At 41.0% G+C, this 20,246-nt stretch overlaps 1 protein-coding gene across 5 annotated transcripts in view; it reads left to right on the forward strand.

Annotated features, from left to right (window-relative positions):
• Positions 1 to 20,246, forward strand: part of lrp8 (low density lipoprotein receptor-related protein 8, apolipoprotein e receptor) — a 181,571-nt gene that overhangs the window by 82,054 nt on the left and 79,271 nt on the right. For all 5 annotated transcript variants that reach the window (XM_020633705.3, XM_020633707.3, XM_020633706.3 and 2 more), the window contains exon 3: positions 6,649 to 6,771. In XM_020633705.3, coding sequence (XP_020489361.2) covers positions 6,649 to 6,771 — 123 coding nt within the window. The remainder of the gene's footprint in view (positions 1 to 6,648; positions 6,772 to 20,246) is intronic.

Below are 20,246 nucleotides of genomic sequence, written 5' to 3' on the forward strand. Positions count from 1 at the left end.
CTCTATTTTTTCTCCCTTTTGCTGTTGTCACTTGATTGCCTTTTCCTGGTTGCTCCATTGACAAGTTGACTGTGTGCCCAATGTACGGAGGCTAAAAGCCTCAAAGTGGCGATCACATGTTCCACCTCTCAGTAAATACAGTCCCCCAAAAATGAGATCTTTGCAGTTCAAAGGCTCGTGGGCAAAGAATTGCTTGGTTCTCGTGCACTTAGCTCTCCTAAGCTGAAGCACATATAAAGGCGTCAGCGTCTCCGTCTCAAGGACTGAAAATAACCGTACTCAAATAGGTGCGTCTGTTTCCGACTGTAGTTATTGGAGCAAATCAACAATGCTGGGACTGCAGTCGACAAATCCTAATTAGAGGCGACGCCGTGTTCCCTTAGCTATTATTGTGCTGTTGGATGTTTTATTTCCATTCCCCTATCAAGCCGTGTGTGCATGTGTGCTCAGTGAAGTGTGGAAATTGAATGACTTGAAGGTAGACGTCGACCTTCACCTTCTCCCAGGTCGAACAGCAGCGTCCCAAATCATGTCATCAGGAGATGGTGGTGATGAATCCTAAGAGATGTCCACGTAGTGTGTGTGTGTGTGTGTGTGTGTGTGTGTGTGTGTGTGTGTGTGTGTGTGTGTGTGTGTGTGTGTGTGTGTGTGTGTTGTGTTGTGTTGTGTGGCTGAGGTGAACATCACATGAACATGAGTAGGTCAGCTTATTCCCTCATTGATCATGTGGGTGTTCAGAGCGTGACATTAGTTGAATGTCAAAAGGTGATTAACACGGTACGTCCGTTGAGAAAGTAGACTGCAGCCACCGCCCGAGTGTACTCTGAACATGTCTTCTGGCCCCGCCCACATGGTCACTCCTATTCATCTCTATAATGGACGTTATCTTAACGATCTAGTCCTACATGACCTTATAAAGGCATAACGTTTATGTGAAGGATCACAGGACTGCTGCAATTTAAGCTTCACAGAATGACGAGCCATATAAGATATTAATATTAGAATTAAAAAGGATGCATATCATTCATTATTCACACTTTGCCGAAGGAAGCAGACATGGCGGCCTATATAGACCTGAATTTAGCACGCATATGGTGTACAACTTCAAGCAGCATCAAAACAAAAGTCTAGGGATCAGCTAGTGAGCAACCTAGAGCTCATTTAGGTTTCTGCTATTCCACATAAATATGAATCACTTTTTTCTATCTGCAGATGGAGGACTTAATAAAGTAAAATAACGTTTTGCTTCAAATGTAGGAAGGGGGAGTGGCTGGTAGGTAAGAGTGTGTTTGTGTGTGTGTGCACAATGTGTCGGTGTTTGTCTCCCTCCACATGCGCTCTCACACCTCATAAGGCGGGTTTAGGCTGTTCCATATGGATGCCGCTCATATATGACAGGTCAGGTGCATCAGAATGTAAATGTAAGCAGCTGTTTGTGTGTGCATCAGCAAGTCCTGAAAGGCACCGGGGGTGGGGGAAACATTTGATTTATTTGCAGCTTTCTTATACATTTGCTTTTAAAATAGCTGCGAATTTCAAACATTTTTAAATATTTTTATTATGTGCAATCTCCCTTTATTTAAATATTTGTCCTCCATTTGAAAACGATTGGTTTCCTGACATGTATTGTTGCACTTCTTGTCCTGTTAGTGTTCTTTGGGGTGTTAATTTCTTCTTTTTTTTTTTTTTACATGGGGTGTCTGTTCCTGTGCCTCTTGCAGCTGGAAAAATGAGTTGGTTCACATGCTTATTTCATTACATGAGATATCCCCCCACTCAGCATGTTGCACTTTCCCCCCCCTGTGCAAGTCATTTTCATTGCATAAAACTAATTGCTTTTCATTGAGTATTAAAACCCCCAAATGACTGCACTCCCATAAAATGTAATTCTGGGCTTTTCAAGATGGACGATAATAGCTTTCCATAATGTGCTTTACTGAATTACTTCCATTTTAACTTAAAGCGGGGGTGTCATTTCCAAGGTAAAGTCTTCATCCTGGGTTTATGAGTCCTGTAATTGTTCCGACTCTTTTCTATAGATGATTAAAAATGTGTCATATCACAACCTGTCCTGCAGTTGCTCTAGACGATTGAACCCAAGAACGGTTCACATTGTTGTGTCTATTTTACCCGTCTCCAGAGCCACTGTGTGAGTCACATTATTCATCAGGGTTAATTACAAGAACTCTGCATTTGCCTACACAGAAAGAGTTTGCTACTCAATGCCTTTGGCGCCTAGAATAAGACAGGACCAAGGTTGAATCGTATTCTTTCTCTTTTTGTCCTTAAGATAAGAAGAAACGCGAGGTAAGGAAAGGGTTGCAGGAAATTGATAGGCTTACGTTTGCTGGGTTTTTGCATTTTAATTAATCCTCCTGAGTGAGATATGTTGTAAGCCGGTCTGTCACCTGCACCAGTTTGCATCCCCCTGCTGCTATTGGAGAGGGTGAACTGTGATAGAAAATATGATACGAAGGTGAAGGAAAACCATTATTTCCAGGTGTCTGATATCAGTTTTGTTGCGATCTACAGTAGTACTGTGAATCATACTGCCCAGTGCACACTCTGTGTTTGGCTGCAGCTGGCTCTGTTATCAGGCTGCAGGCAGAGATGGAGGGAAAGGTAAAAAAAAAAAAAACACAGTAAAGGTGGTCAGGGAGAGGTGGAATCTATGCTAACATGCTGTTTGAAGGGAAAGGATTTATTCAGTCCTTTGTGGGGACTGATGCCATTAGACCCCACCTGGAAATGCGCTGTCCTTCTTGTATTTTGTTTCAGTACACCTAGTCCCTGTACTTTCCCTTTTTTTTTCCTCACCTTTGTTGCGGACTCTGACTTCTCTGTAATCCCATCAGACAAGCTTTTCATTTATTCTAGCCCTACACCTCCCTTAATTCCATCCCTCTCATGTCTTTAAGACTGCCTTTTTCTCTTTTTTCCCCTCTCTACTTAGAATCAATACTCTGCCCTGCAGATGTTGTGGTTGTCCCCTTTTTTTTCCCTCAATCTGCAATCCATCGTGAACCATATAAATACTTTCAGACTCCCGTTTTGAAAGCATTGGTCTCCATGGCTGAGGCGCTGTCAACTCCTTCAGCGTGTACTTCATTACTATAGCTCCCACATGTGCCATCAGTCATAACTCTCTCTTTTACCACACGCTGTGGGACATCCAAGGCTACACACATAAACAACAAGCTAATAAGCTGGCTAGCTTTTCTTTAACTCAGTAGAGTAGAGGAGTACTGTTTTTGACACACTGCCAGAGTTGGAAGAATTCCTTGTGTTCAGCAGCGTAAATACGTTTTCTGCTCAGTCGTTGTTTTTGCAAACTATTAAAAGGGGATTAGTTTCTTATTTAAGAGCACATCAAAGTTTCTTTTTTGAGGAAACACAATCATAAAAGGAAGCTTGGCCAGTTCACCTCCATTGGTTTGCTGGATACTGTGTCCACTGTTTTGATGTAACGTAGACGTCAGGTGAAGCAGTATGAAGAGAATAAAAGACTTCTAGTTGGCGGGTTGGGCGCCATTGATCGGTAGGAGAGTTATTTAAAGTACACTTTTTGCTAAAACCAAATAAGGATAAAATTCTTGGCATTAAAATAATTATTAACATTTATTGGACAAAATAATCAACCAACAACCACCCTAGTGTCATATCCTGGCTTGTGGGTAATGGCAAAAGACAAGAGGAGTCAGAATTTTACCAAAGAAAATTAATACTTTATTTCAAACCTCATAAAATAAAAAAATCAGCAGCGGTGGTCATACTTCAGCAGTGGTGCACCACCGCTGCTGCACCATGCTAGATGCATATAGGGGAAACACTGGTATATTTCCCTCAAAGGGGGATAGTTTGGTATTTTTGAATTGGGATTGTTTGAGGTACTTGTCAATAGTAAGCATATTAGCTACAGGAGATGCCAGTCAGCGTGGCCCCTTAGGGAGAGACCAGCAAGAGTACAGGCATGGAAGCTAGTCTATACAGCTTTACAGACAGGTGGTTGACTTCATGTTTTTAAGCTAATTTGGAAAAAAAAACCACAAAAAAACCAACATTGGGCTAAATGTAAGCTGTATTGAGACTATTCAAAGCCCTTTCCTTTTCCACTGGTGAACCACTTTGTTTTAGCACTACTTCAGAACATGACATACGTGTTCCTCCGACTGACGCCCACTGATGAGATGAAGCAATAGACTATTTTTCTAACATTTTCTACTGCAGTGATTCTCAGGGGTATGTCTGACTCTTAAGAAGAAAGCATGATGGGATTTTATGCCAGAAAACATAACTTAAGCATGTACAAGACAAGATAAGCAAAGAGATAAAAGGTACAACTTTTTTCCAGAGGGGGCGCCAAAGTTACTCTAAACCATTAGTTCCTCATCGGAGCTTTCAATTCTAAATTAATTGGCCAAATGTTAATGGCATGTCGTTTATTTACTGGCATGTGAAATTTGTAATTTGAGTTGCCAATCTGTTTTCAAAGTTTGAAACACCTCTGAAAGGAAGTAAATAACCAGCCTTGCAGATATTGTGATCATAAAAACTGACTCTTTGTTGTGTGCTTCATATTTGTTTGTTATTCTCCCATCGTTGAAATCCAACTCACACTTCAGTTTGACTTGTAATAGATGCAACAGAAAGAGATCAGAGAATAATGGTCTCTAACAGGACAAATATGATTTATTTCACTTTATGATCACCTATCCTGGCACTCATTGCTACATTCGCAGCGATTAGAGATAAGGGTTGTTGGAGCGTTTTAACATCAGACTCACATGAAAGAAAAATAGAACAGAAGCAGTCACAGTAGCTCACTCTACTTTTCAGATGAAAATCCCCCCGACACAAACACCAAAAGCACACACGCACACAGGGGTTGTTCACACACAAACAAAAGCACTATCTTGCCATTTGTCAGCCCCTTCTCTGTACAGTATATTTCATCATGGCGTGGCAAGGCACTGCTAACACGCCGGGCGAGTGCTTTCTCTTGTTCGGCTGCTCTCATTGCCTCTCCCCATGACAGACTCAAGTGCCTCGATTTTCCCCGCTATTTGGGAAAGGGACTTTTGGAGTCTGAAGGCTATCGTGATCACAGAGAGTCAGAGCCGGTTCTGAAAGAACTGAGCATGGACTCTAAGAATGGATCATATAGGACTGTGAAAATAGACCACAACCTCTGAGCTGGTTCAGTTCGTGTTGGAGACTTTTGTGTTTCTGCTCTGTTGGCGCATCAAATGCTCTGTTCCCTGCAAGATTTATTCGACACACTCTTCTCAGGGGTTCTACTGAAGCTGTTCTACTTATTCATAAAAAAGCACACTGCTGAGATTTAATACAAGTCTTAACTCTGATTCATAGTCCTTCACTGGGTTTTTACTGTTTCCTACACAGTGGTTAAAGTTGGCAACTGGTTACTACTATTCAAGAGCAGCAAACCAGATTGTTGCGCTGCTAGCAAAGATTGTAGCTTCAGTTTAAGCTTGAAAAATGTCAGCAAGAAGAGTTTTTCAATCACACATTTGAATACTGTATTGCTTTTATTCTAAAGTTAGAGTACTATCCCCTTCAAAAACACAAAATAAAGGTTAAGAAAAAGAATCTGGTTCCTCTCGCGCTCTTAGCTGAGGAAAGGCAGCAACTGGAGCTGTTGCTAACATTAGCATAGCTTGAGTCTACATGCTTGGCTTTGTTTTTTAGGGTTTACGATTCCTTCAGTATACTGAGCTAAATAACAATGATAGCAACCTGTCACATTCTTTCAAAGGTAGCAGTACAGCTAACAGGTGTGAAGTGATAATGGTGTGTATGTTTCTTTAAAGCTCTTGTATATGAGGGGTCCTTTGACTCAGACAAAACCCAAGTCTCATATTGGAATCTATATCTGAAAAGAAACGTTGGTATTGGAATATCTCTTCACTCCTAAATCTGCTCCAGGTTGTGAAATGTAATACGTTGCTATACAGAAAAAAAAATAATGAATCTTAAATTCTACGAGTCGCATTACAGAGGAAAAAAAAAGAACCACCTATAAAACTGAAACTCGTCCACAGCAGCTTTAAAACACTAGGGCTCGACTGGATTTGACCGGGCAAAGATTTAATCCATATTTAATGAAAAACATTGTTGAATAAACCCAGATGATATGCACACACAGAGGGGGGAAAAAACAACAACAAAAAACTTAGAAAATTAAAACTAATCAAAGGTCTCTTTTCCCCTCTTGTTTCCTAATACAAGATGCACTTGAACACTTCATCAAGGCTTCAGTGTGCAACAGGCTGCATTTAAACATTACTTGCTGATCGTTAAATTGGCTTGAAGTTGGCGCTCAGGAATTACCCTTGACTTAAACTGAATTTAAATTGCTTTGTCTTCTTGCCTTGTTAAGTGGATAATGAGACTTTTGACATGGTTTCTTTCCACTCACTGATTTTTTCAATTTCCTCTTCCACCGTTGGACAGAATGTCGAGGTTCTTGGGGTCTTCTTGTTGTCCACCTTTACCTCTGACTTCAAAAGCAGAGCTCCAGAGAATCTATAAGATTCACTTCATATACCAATGACCAACAGACGTGTTACTTCTTTACCTCTCTTTGAGTCATAATGTAATGTCCTATTTTATGTTCTGTCTCCACAGCAAAGAAAACATGTGCAACCACGGACTTCGCCTGTAAGAACGGACAGTGTGTCCCCGCTAGGTGGCGCTGTGACGGAGAACCGGAGTGTGCAGATGGTTCAGACGAGGCTGATGCAATCTGCAGTAAGTAGCTGTACACACAAACACACACACACACACACACACACACACACACGTACATACAAGGACACACAAATGTACGCTGACAGATATACACACCCACAGACAAACAAGCCCACAAAGGCAAATATACAAACACAGACAGAAAGGTCATGCGCTCACATGCATTTGACACGTCTGACAATGCTTTACCCACTTCAATGTTTGTTTCAGTGTTATGTATGTATGTATGAGGGGCTGTACAGGCCATAATTCATTCTGGCCACACACAGCATATTTTCCTCTCAGAAACATAAATCCTCCTCTCATATTATCTCTTTCACATACATATATTCTTCCTTTCATGAACATATATTCCCCCTTCAGTCATAGATTTCAGACCAGATAGCTGAACTGTTCAGTATCAATCCTGGGGAGATGGAGGTTTTTAATCTCCCAAGATCACATCTGGCTAAAATCTCAGCAACACTTCCAACATTTCTGGAGCTTGGTAGACCCAGAACACTGTTGGGATCTTCGGCAAGTAGCCCTAAACATTTCTGCTTTATTTTGCTCTTCAAACCTCAGAGAAGCAGCATTTTCTGACATGACAAGGTATAGAATTTGCACACAAGTAGTAAGACAATCCACATTGTTTTTGAGCTTTCCGTTAATGCTAAGGAGAGGGCAGCAGGTCTCATCTTGAGGTCTTTGGGCCTGACCCCCCCCCCCCTCCCCCCAACACTCAGGGGGGCTTGGCCAATTTGAGGATTGTTACAACCATTTATTTGTCCTAATAATGCAGAAGTGTGTGGTGTCAATATGATTATTTTGCTGCTCTCGATCAAGTCGGCAACTACTCAATCTCTGTTTTTAGTTTTTACAACATCAGATGAGCCACATGTACAGAAGTTTTACTGTCAAAGACAAATACACCAAAATAACCCACCCAATTTTGGCACCAAATTACATCACCACCAGAGATACGTTCCCAGAGGCCAGTCCTTCCACTTCCAATTCAAGTCCCAATCTGCAATTCTTATCAATGATGATTTTCAAAGAGGTGATCAAAGAGTCCTTTGAAGATCCGCTAAGTCATATGTGTGATTCAAAAGAGCCAAGGACACGTGTGTTTGTGTGTCTGTGTGACTGTGTGTATTCACATGCCTTTTTAAGTGCCTGAGCTTGTGCGCCTGTATAAAGCCGGAGTGGATGCTAGTATTTTGTATTCATCCCGTTGTGAATCTGTAAGTCATTTCATCAGATTAGTGGACATGTGGTTAAGTCTCATTACGTCTAATCAAGGTCAGACGCTAGGAGAGCTCCTCAAACTTTCCATTGATCCTCACAGCTTGTGTGTGTGCGCTCGCAAAGTGTTTGTGTGCCGCAGGCTGTGTGCGTGCTTCTTCATGTATGTGCAATGGTTAAAAAGCACTTCTTGATACAAGCAGTGTAGTTGTGAGTGGCAGCTGCTGTCAGTCATGAGGGAAAACTATTGGTATCGTCCCTTTTTTTTTTTTTTTTGCACATGCACTTCTCTCATATGGTGTTTTAAAAGAATTGCAAAAAGTCATTAAAGTTTTGTATCAGTATTTTTTTTGACTGTTTTAAAAATGCAAATACCTAGCAGGATTAAATTATCATTTAAAATTGAATAATTCAGTTATTAACTTAATTTGCATGGCAAGTGTAATTGATGAATTTGATTTGCTTCACAACCCTTTTGTTTTTACTCATGATAAAATTTATCGGAAGAGTTGCTGATTTGTACCCCCTCTGGCCACATACTAAGCACTTGAAAACAGTAAATATATTGCAATATGTGCTTTACCTATTTAAAATCACAATAACATCATATTGTGACTTACGTATTGAGGTAATATATTATTATCGGGTCTCCGGTGATTCCCACCCCTAGTGCTTTGATAGTACATCATCTGATAATCTCCTATAGGTACTGCAGCATTCAATGACTCCTAATGACTCCCTGTCTGAAAGCATCTTCATCCATCCTGATGATAAAGATAGATAACAGAGGTTATAAAGATGGATTACAGAAGAAATGCTGTCTGCAGTTTTACATATAGTTAATGTAACACACAACAGTCCCTCTTATTACCTCCTCCCACCCTGTGAACATCTCTCTAACATCCTCCCATCATGTACCACATCCTCCTCTCTGTGCTCTTGATCTTCCTGCTGTATGTCCTCCACTCTCTGATCTGAGTTCAGTTTAAGTAATGCCTTTAATTGAATTGATTTCCCCCGGAGGGAATCGATGGGCTGATCCCCGAGACCTCTGGTGGACTGATGATTAACTATGGACCTCCGATGATACCGCTGAATCCACACACACACACACACACACACACACACATACACACACACACACACACACACACACACACACACACACACACACACACACTCTCTGGAGCTGTCTTTAATTACATATCTGGGCCTTCGGGGGATTCAGGAGAAAATGCTCAATCAGATGACTGCTGGTTGATGCATGAAATAGTGTGCGTGTCTGCACCCAGTGTTGTGCTGTGATCTCAAGTGCAGAAATCATCTCTCAGTTCTTGTTGCAGCAGCATCATTAGTACCATTAGAGGTATAATTACCTCACCAATTTTGATTAAAAAAAACGTCAAAATGCTGACTGAATGTTGTTTCACTTATTTATCATGTGCCTTATTTGTGCTAGAAATACGTCTGTATTTGATTTGGGATTGGTTTAAAATCCTTTTTTTTTATCTCAAATACAAAATTCCTAAAAGGTCTCTAACCAGTGTTACTTTTTATACTGCAGAACATTGTTTAATTAATAACTATACAACGTCAACATTAAAAGTATTTAATAATAATGAAAAACTTTAAAAAATATTTTGAGAAAAAAATACTTTTTTTTTCATTGCCAGACAATTAAAGGTCACATATTGTACTCCTTTTCAACAAGTTTAAATAAGTCTCAGAGCTCCCCAAAACATGTCTGTGAAGTTTCTTGCCAAAAATCCACTCTGATCCTGTATTTTATCATGTCTATAAATCCCTCTATTACATCCCTGCTCAGAACAGGCTGTTTCTGTGTCTGTACCTTTAAATGTAAATGAGCTGTGTCTGACCACGCCCCCTCTCTGGAAGGGCTTGGGTGGCCTACGCTTTTAATGTAAGAAAAACATTAACATAGACCTTTAAAGGAATCATATCTATTCATAGAATGACTTCAAGTGAATGCCTTCATAAAAAGTAGAAAGATCATAATTAATTGTTCAGTATCATGATATGTATTGTATCTTGAGTTGAGTGAATTCTGCGCTGCAGTGTGTGCTGTCCATGTTTGTATTCAGTGCAGCAAACTTCAGAGCTCTGATTTTCTGCCGTCTAGACATCGCTAAGTCAGCATCTTTTTTTTTCTCTTGAGAGGCACCAGCAAAGATCCAACAGTCTTACAATCAGTGCTGATTAGAGGAGCTGCATCAAGTGTCATCAAAACAGCGTCTTTATGAATGCACACAAAAAAGGGAGCCCTTCACACCGCCACAGTCTGTGTGCAGATCGAGGTTATATTGAAATGCAACATCAGACACTCGGAAGCGTCGCGATCCCCGCCACTCTTGAGCGATGCTTCAAAACTTTGGATATGGAGGGCACACCGCTGAAGAGTGCTAAAGCTCTGTGTTGTGTGGAGGATATTATAAATTCATGACATAAAAGTCTTGTATCACCAGCGTGATCATCAAGTAATCTAATCATTACAAATCGGCTCAGGCACATTTCTTACTCAGAGGCATGTTGACAAAGGCTCGAGTGAAAAACCTGCAAACTCATCGTGAAACAAAGCAAAGAAAAAAAGTCAAACAGGGAAGAAAAGTTTGAAAATCACATATCACAGTAAAGAGAGAGAGAGAGAGAGAGAGAGGGGAGCACACTGAGATAAAAAACCAAGATTGCAATCGTCTCGCTTTTCCTTTCAGCTAACCTGCAAGGATATGAAGTCAGATTAAGCCAATAGTTTTCATTGATGTTAAATGTCTTTGTGCCACAAACTAATCAATATATAAAAGCCCCACCTGAGCACCTCATCCCCCTGACAAAAGGCTCTCATAAAAGCGAGTCAAAGGAGTCAGAAAATATCGTTTTTCCTCTTTAATAAGTACTCCTGTGTTTCGCTCTTATGACTGATGATCTGATGTTATCTCTTCACCATCTCACTAAGCCACCTCCAGTCATTAAATCTGCCATGTTCTCAAACTCGGCTCCTGATTACATTCCGTCTGATGAATCTCGTTCATCTAAAGACGCAAACTGTCAAAGCAAAGCCTCCCATCACAGCGTGACGTCTCGCATACTTTTTCTTGCCTCGATTCAAAGCGCTCGTTTTCGATTCACTACTGACAGGACGTATTTCTTTTTCCAAGTGGTAATTAAAGCGCTGCTCGGGAGAAAACTGTTGCAAAGAAAAAATGGATGAAGTACTGTAAGAAAGTCGGACTAGAACATGTACTTTCCGTGGTACTTTGTGGTCAAACTGTTTTTTCAGCCGCTTCATTAAGGAGCCTCCTCTTTGTTTGAAAAGGAAGAAAAGCATCATGACCATGAGATGTTGTTGAAGTGGATTTTGCTGATGACTGGTTGCATTTCGACAACGAGCTGTAAAACTATGAGGCGGCTGCCTGGACCATATTTCACACCGCCCCAGCAGTCACCAAAGTCCATTGGGTGTTTTCATGAGGAACATTGTTTTCCAAGGACAGCACTTTGTGAATCTTTCATATCGAACTGCAGTTATATAAATAAACTAGTGAAGAGAAAATCTGATGTTTTTTAATCTTCTCATACTTGCCCAGTGTAGGTTTGATTGGGCAGACCAAACCTGGCCCAAAGAAGACTGTGCTTTGGTTAGAAGTGAAATAAAAAAACTTAAAGTAGTGACATCCCTCCCTCTTCATCCCGTCGTGTCCCTGCTGTCATCACGTCCACGTGCTCAGGTGTACTGAGGTGCGCTTTCCTTGTCCCTGTCTGCTGATACAAAGCCAGGTCATCATATTATAGCATGGAGGCATGAGGTGGTGCTGGTTAATTATTTTTGGAATATGAGCGGGAAGGACCCAGTGAGTTGCATTGTCGGACGGCTTCAATTTCATGCTTCAGGCAGCGGCTGCTACAAGCGTAATTTCCCATGTGGCCTCCTCTCTCTCTCTCTCTCTCTCTCTCTCTCTCTCTCTCTCTCTCTCTCTCTCTCTCTCTCTCACACACACACACACACTATACTCTCTCTCTCTCTGTATCTTTACCTGTGTCTCTTTTCAATCAAGTGACCCCTCAGTCGAAAGACTCACATGAAGTATCACAAACACATTCAGAAACAAAAAAACAGTAACAAGGAGAGACTCCGTTGCAATTATTGATATGTGTGTGCGTTTTAACGGGTAGCGTCTGTTTTACTGAGCTGAACACACACACACACACACTCTCACACTTTTACAAGCACAACTGTGTATTACACTACGTCTGTGCAAACTCACACATTTATCGACCCCCCTTAGATCCACTCATTCACTCTCGTTTTAGATTAGTTTGAAGTGAATCTAACCTTAAGAATGATCAAAGAACACCAGCGCTTCTGTGGGTTTGCACTTCTCAGTACTTTTTAATCAGTTTTTAACCGGTCCTGAATGAAAAAAGTTCAGTTCAGAAAACTTTCTCCTGTGATTGTCCGCTCTGGTCCAAGTCCATTGATTAACCACTGGTGCTGTTATAAGTTCTGTATCAGTTTGAAAAAGGAACTTTGTGTTCAGTTACTGCATCTGTATCTCTGGAGAGCACAAATGAAGCTTCTGTTATACCTCTGGATCAGAATCAGTGGTGGAACGATTTCCCTCCACCAATCCGCCTCGGTGCTTTAAACATTGCAGACGAACTGGCGATGTCTAAAGGGCTTATTACCACCATACAAGTTAAAATATTTACCTATCAACAGTGTCTCCATGTACATGTGAAGAATTACTGATTCAGAACTCACTCTGATGTTTCTAACTTCTAAGAACGGCCTAGAAAGAAAAAAAACACAGTAAATCTCGCTCTCTCTCTCTCTCTCTCTCTCTCTCTCTCTCTCTCTCTCTCTCTCTCTCTCTCTCTCCTCCTTCCCTGTCACTTTTTCTCTCCCCATTCTCTCTCTTTCACTCTCCTCCTCTCTCTCTCTCCCCTTTTCTCTCTCTCTCCTCCCCTTCTCTCCTCCTCTCTCTCTCTCTTTCACTCTCCTCCTTTCTCTCTCCCCTCTCTCTCTCTCTCCCCTTCTCTCTCTCTCCTCTCTCTCTCTCTCATCCTCTCTCTCTCCCCCTTCTCTCTCTCCTCTCTCTCTCTTTCTCTCTCCCCCTTCTCTCTCTCTCTCTCATCCTCTCTCTCTCCCCCTTCTCTCTCTCCCCTCTCTCTCTCCTCCCCTTCTCTCCTCCTCTCTCTCTCTCTTTCTCTCTCCCCCTTCTCTCTCTCTCTCTCTCATCCTCTCTCTCTCCCCCTTCTCTCTCTCCCCTCTCTCTCTCCTCCCCTTCTCTCCTCTCTCTCTCGCTCTTTCTCTCTCTCTCTCATCCTCTCTCTCTCCCCCTTCTCTCTCTCTCTCCTCTCTCTCTCCTCCTTTTCTCTCTCTCATCCTCTCTCTCTCCTCTCTTTCTCCCCCTTCTCTCTCTCTCCTCTCTCTCACCTCCTTTTCTCTCTCTCTCCCTCATCCTCTCTCTCTCCCCCTCCTCTCTCTCCCTCTCTCTCCTCATTCTCTCTCTCTATCTCTCGCTCTCCCATTGTACTCCCATCATCTCGGGCCCTCATGTGCATTGTTCTGCTTATCTTGCTGTATCTCGTAGCATCTCATTAACCACACATGTCTGTGCCTTGATTTATGTCAGTAATAAGTTAAAGTGTATTGATCCCTAAAGGAAGATACGGAAAAGCAACTCGACCACAAATGTACACCTAAAGAAAAAAAAACCCTGACATTAGGAAACACACAGCACATTAGCTGCTATATAAAAGCATGTTGTGCATTGATCACACCCAGAAAGCTAATCCTGAGAAGCCCTGTGAGAAAGACATGAAATAAGTCTGATTCAGAGTCTGTAGGTAGAGCTTTGAAAATCTTGATATATGTAAATTCATAATAAAGTATTTCTGTGATTCCTGGAAAGTAAACAATTAATTTAGAGTCACGGCGTATAACGGCCTCTTGAGGCAGATTTTAGGAACATGCTGTGTAATAGATGAATCATTGTGGGCGCCTGTTTGTGTTAATGTTTTCAGCTGTTTTATTAATGAAATCTCGATGTCTGATATCATAGAATATCCTGAAGCCCGTGTGGTGTTTGTGTGCTTTGAAACAGCTGTTTACATCCCACCTGCGTACTTGTTTACACTGTACGCAGCAATCAAACAGAGAAAACCTCCAACTCAGCAACAGCCACTATATGTGATTTTTTCATCAATCCCATTCTGCCGTTCAATTAGTGACCCGTGCTCTCGGCTGCTTTCGATTGATCGCTGGTCAATATGTTTTTGCTCTCAGAGGACGTCTCGTGGAGCTGGAACTGCCTGACGGGCTTTCGCTTGTATTTTGTCATGTTTTTCAAAACCTACGCATAAATACAATTATGTTGTCATCTATTTTCTTTAAATTCTTCTTTTACCCAGGATGGCTCTAAACCTTGCCTTTCTTTTTTTTTATATTATAGCTCTAATTTTGTTCTAAGGAAATCCAATATGTCACATTGGATTACAGATGTAAAGGTGCAAAGATGGGGAAATTTGTCGCCCAGCTTGAACAGTTGGAAAATGTATACACACACACACACACACACACACACACACACACACATATATATATATATATATATATATAGTAGCACAGAACGGTAACCATGGCAACCCATCTAACAGTTAATGTGGGAGTTTGTTAAGAGCTTCAATAGCCGAGGAGGACAAAGCTTTTTTTTTTTTTTTATTTCTTTGCCATATTCCAAAATTTAAGATATGTTGATCACTGTTTTAACACACACTTTGACGTAGTACCTTTTTCTAACTGCAAATTTTACAAGGAAGATTTTTAAAAACTCATAAAGTCGCTTTTATATAAAAAGAATAAAGCGATGCAGATTGATTGTTGCATTCACACCTGAGCCTGGACATAAAGTCCTGTGAAATCAATAAGGATGCTTTCCTCTTAACCAGTGTCCAAACCTCTGCTGACCGCAGCAGGAACATCTCGCTGACTGAAATGAAATACATGTATGTAAAGCAGCACCGCTTGCATTTTTTGGGGCGGATTTCCAATTTTTTTTTTCAATTTTAACCAGCCGATACCAAGTTTGGCCGATTCTGATTTTCTTTCAGCAATAGAAATCATTTTTTGTGACTTTTCTTTAAAATGTTATTCAATTTCATCTTCATAATAAAACACTGCCTCTTAAAAAAAAGAAGAAGAAATAAATCAGAACTGCACCAGGTTACATGACCGTCTCTCATTCTTATTGGCTGTTGGTGTGAGGACCAGCCAGTCACAGGTCACGGCTGAACAGGTAGAAAATCAGCTGATTCCAAACGTTAGGCTTGATCAGTGAATCTCTGGATTTATCACTCTAGGACTGAGAAGTTGAATGTGTTATTGTGATAACATAACATGCATGTAGCAGAATATGATAACGGGTATTCTTGTGTGTATACAATTTTGCAAAGATTGGAAATATAGGAAATACAATGCCCCTTATAAAAGACAGCATTGAGATAAAGTACATAGACTCAGTAAGGAGGAAAAAAACAGCCGGTTGGCATAACAACTGATAGAATTAGAGATAAAGATGAACTTGAAGAAGGAGAAGAGAAAATTAGAAGACTTTGACCTTTGCAAAAATGCAATAATCCAGCAATAATTGACAGCTGTTGAGAAACCACATCCAAATATGGACAACATGAATGGCAGCATGCATCAGTTCATAAAAAATATTCAATTAAAAATGATTCATGCTTAAAGTCCTTGATGGCTGATATCTGTTGAGTCACGCAGACTTTCTGCAGAGATTTTCTTTTCCAACATTCTTTGTGGGTTTCCACATTTCTCCACGACTTAAATTGATTGCATTAGAAATTATTTTGCCAGATTGAATTAAAAATCTGACATTTGCAGACAACTAAGACTGCCAGAGAGTGTAAATCATTCAAACCCACCTTTCTTTGGAATGACTTTGAAAAGAAACGCAGCAACTAGCTGGCTCGAAAGAATTAAAAAAGTCCATTCAGAAACCTTCAGAAGTCGACTAAAGTCTCCATAATGTGTCCGCCTGTTTTAATCTTCCCAGCATGCCTTTGTGTCCCGGATAAGTCTTTGATAGAAACTGCCACAGAGGAAACGAGCTCAGAGTCCAGCCGTCAACTTCAGCCCCACTCTCTGTGCATCCCAAAAATAGAGGCCCTGACTCTGCCTCCCTCTCTCCTTCCTTTTGTCCGCCTCCTTCTCCTGCACTCTCTCATTAGTTGAGATGTGGCACTAGCCACAGGCGGCATTTTTAATGCCCAATGTGTCGTCTGCTAAACAACCATTAAGAGAGGCCTGTTGGTAGAAAGTGGCAATTTCCTACTAGAGCACTAGTGTCGCGCTGTATTTCTTCCCCGAAGGCACTGACAGACCCACAGTCTAGACCGTGTTAATGGTTCCACATTTAACAAGGCCTCACTTCTCCGTCACACAGCCAGGAGAGAGAGAGAGAGAGAGAGAGAGAGAGAGAGAGAGAGAGAGAGAGAGAGAGAGAGTACAACAACTCAAGTTTACATTGCAGCATCATCTACTTTAAGGCAACAATATTTAACTTTTCCACCCTTCCAACTTTTCAAAGGTCAATTAAATAGCACAATAACTTTCAAAAGGAAGAATGACGTCCCTCCCGTGTCCACATCGCGGCCCGTTTGGCAGCGGCCTGAGGTCATCTCACGAGAAGTGCATGCGGCTTTACGGCACTAGTTCACACACCAGCTCCCAGTTTCCAACAGCAGGCTGAAGATTCTTGCAAAGTCAAAACTCTCACAAAATCTGGTAATATTACTGAACTATGTCAGTTGACATGGTTGTTTAACTTCTCACAATGTCTGTGCCGGGTGTGTGTGACGGGTTAAAGAGTGCAAAGTTTTACACGGATCCAAATATGAACTCACTAAACCAAGACTTTAGAGCACTTAGTTTCCTTGGGTTTAAGTAGCTTCATTGGAATGAATTCGCATCAGGATTGGGGCGACATCCGGCCAGTTGTATCTCCATGTGTATTGGGGTAACTGTGGGAGGTAAAGCGCATTCTCGTCCAACTAGTGTACTGGCAACTTCATCCCCAGATCCAGACGCTAACATGCAGTAATTGCCTTTGAAAAGTAAATGTTTCTTAAATGTCTCTTTAAAGTATAGCCATTGATGAATGAATGTGCATGAATATGATTGATAATTTGCACCTTGCATATCAGCCTCTGCCATCATAATATATAAAGTATAAAAGAGTGAACGTTGATGTGTAGTGTTAAGCACATGAAAGACCAGAAAGGTTCTATACAAGTTTACCATTTACTTTGACGGCTTTACAAAAGGGGATCACAGAAAAAAAGTCATTCTGTCAAAACACAGATTCACACTTAAAGATTTGTGTTAAACCCCAAAATATTTGAATAAGACATGATTTCTGCTTTCTGAGAGTCTTTTTCAAACTTCAGGCTTCTGACGCTTTTCTGATGTTACTCTACTTTCTGGCTTTTATTTGTCTCGTTCCATATCTTGTTTTGTTTCCCCCCACTTCTTTCTCTTCATCTGCGCTCTCTGATCCTTTTTTTTTTTCCTCCACTTTTTTTCCACGACTTTGATCTTTCTCTCCTCAGCACTCACCGCCCCGCTCCCCCAGCCCCACCCTACATCAGAGCTGCAATAATAGGAGATCAGTGTTCCAATGAAAGCCACTAATCAACACTAACCTTCATTTAAAATGTAATCTCATATTAACCACATACGCCCTTTTGGTAAATTGGATTTCACATGTGAAGGACAAGGGAGGGTTGCTGCTACAGCGCCATTCAAAGCAAGATGTAGCGGGTCAGCTGTGCCCTCCAAGTCCGGACTCCTCATTTACATGCAGCACAACTTAACCAAACCAAAGAGTCAAAAGGTACAAATGTTGAAAGAGAGACCTTAATTTATGAAGCCAGACTACTCTTAACATTTAAAAGCTGCTTCTTTGGTTGAATAATGAGTTAATGTAAAGAATCTTTGCATGAGGGGAGGAGGGGGAATTTTCACAAGAGAAACAACATTTTGATTTCGCTGGGTTAATATAAATCCATCTGGATCCGTCCTCACACCTAAAAAACAGATCAGCATTAACCACCTGACATAAATGATGGCTGAGAACAGACATAGAAGACAAACACATAGAACAAATAGTTATTTTTTTTAACCGATATGGAAGGTGCAGTTTGGTAGCCACTTGATTATTTGACCCTTAAGGGTTTGTGTTTAAATATACACATTAGTTATCTGGACTAAGTTAAGTTTGTTACAATTCCTAACCACTTGCCTAAAAACTGATTTATTTAGCTGACACTGTTAAAGCTAACAAAGCAACTCACAACAGGTGTTGAACCATTTGAATACAACCCAAAACCAGCTAGGTTTGACTTTTAATACAACTTATAACTAAACTTAATAATATGATTACATTGACTTTGTTTTTTTCTCCATTTTTGAACCCAATTTTGTCTTAGTAATAAACCAGTCAATCATTATTTGAGTAGCGCCAATTAATAACAAATGTTATCTCAACGCACTTTTCAAAAACAGCAGCTTAATCTTTGTTCTATATCTTTACAAAAACCAAACATTAATCAACCATGAGCACAGACCTTGGCAAGATTTAGGAAAGTGATAGTAAAACGTCCTTTTAAAAGAACAGAAACCTCGAGCAGGACCAGACTCAAGTTGAACAGCCGTCTGCAGAAAGTGTGCTGGGCTTGTCGTCCCTTCTCTTTCTTTTCACGAGTTTGACACATCACGCTCCAGTTCTCAGCACGCTGAGTGACGACATGATGATTACACAGAATCCTGCATTCACACTTATGTTACGTTCTGATGCACCCAAAGAACCAAACACACATTCAGTCATGCATACACGAACATATGGAACCATCCTTTCTTACTTACTGTACATACAAACAGACCTACTTTAACTCACGCATGATTATGCCTCGTGTACTTTACATGACTTCACAAACACACATTCTGCAGCAAATAATTTAACAAGGCTTTCTTTAACTGCACATTGTTCTCAATGCATTGCTTTATGGGTTTTACACCATGAATGGAAATAATTGACCTTGTGAAGTTTGTATAGAGTTTTGTATTCACGTCCATCAACTTGTTTTATCCATTTCTCAAACCGTCCGAGGCATCATTTTTAGTTTAAAAATGTCCAGTGTTTCTCGCATGCAGCGCTTTCTAGTGAAGGCATCCACCTTAACAATATGTGCCCTCTGCCTTAACTACCGTTGTAGAAAAAAAAACAAATTTATTGAACTCCTCCTGCGTCTCTACCTGTATGTGAGATCCAACAGCAGCTCCAGTGATGGTTTGTCTCTCAACCGTAAGGGTGGGGGTTCGATTCTCAGCTCCTGAAGCCACATGTTTGATGTGTCCTGTTAACCCAGAGTTGCTCCCGCTGCTTTGTCGGCGGCGTATGATTGTGCATGGATGGTATGAGTTAGTTCTGATGGTCACTTTACACAGCAGCCACTGCCACCAGGGTGTGAATGTGTAGGTGTGACCTGCGGTGAAGTCAGAAGACTAGAAAGGTGCTATACAAGCTCAAGTCCATTTACCATTTACCATTCATCATGTCTCTCAGGAACAAGCACACTCACCAACACACGAGCTTTAACACTTCTAAACTTATCTTGACAAAGCTCAGCAAAAACGGACCACCACTTGGAACAAGGTTAATGAGCGTCACCATGACTACATGGCCCGCTGCATCCAATCAAACCATTGTATTTGCACAGTCTTTACAAGCCGTGTAATTGGCTGATCCATACATCTCCGTGCTTGTATGAATCATTGATGCATATGAGCGCTCTGTTGGCCTGAAGCTCCACCTCCGCCTCCTGTTCTTTGTGTACTGCAGCCTCCAGTCTGACTCCAGTCTTTATCCTTGTAAAGGTCACAGCACTGAAAGGAAAGCATTGGATACTGCATGCAGTGAACTAACTAGAAGAGCATCCCTATGCACTGCTATGAGGCCTTTATTTAATGCAATGTAACCGCAGACACTGAAATAAGACTAACGTATTAATTATAGGTTACTACTCTAACTCTCTGAACTCTGCACTAGACAGTCCGCCGGGGCATATATACAGTAGATAGTTTTTTCTTATTCTGATGTAATTTGTTGGAGAATCTTGGAATTATTCATATTTGCACTATATGTATGAGCTGTGGT

Source organism: Labrus bergylta, chromosome 6 (assembly GCF_963930695.1).
Source record: "Labrus bergylta chromosome 6, fLabBer1.1, whole genome shotgun sequence".
NCBI classification, from domain to species: Eukaryota; Metazoa; Chordata; class Actinopteri; order Labriformes; family Labridae; genus Labrus; species Labrus bergylta.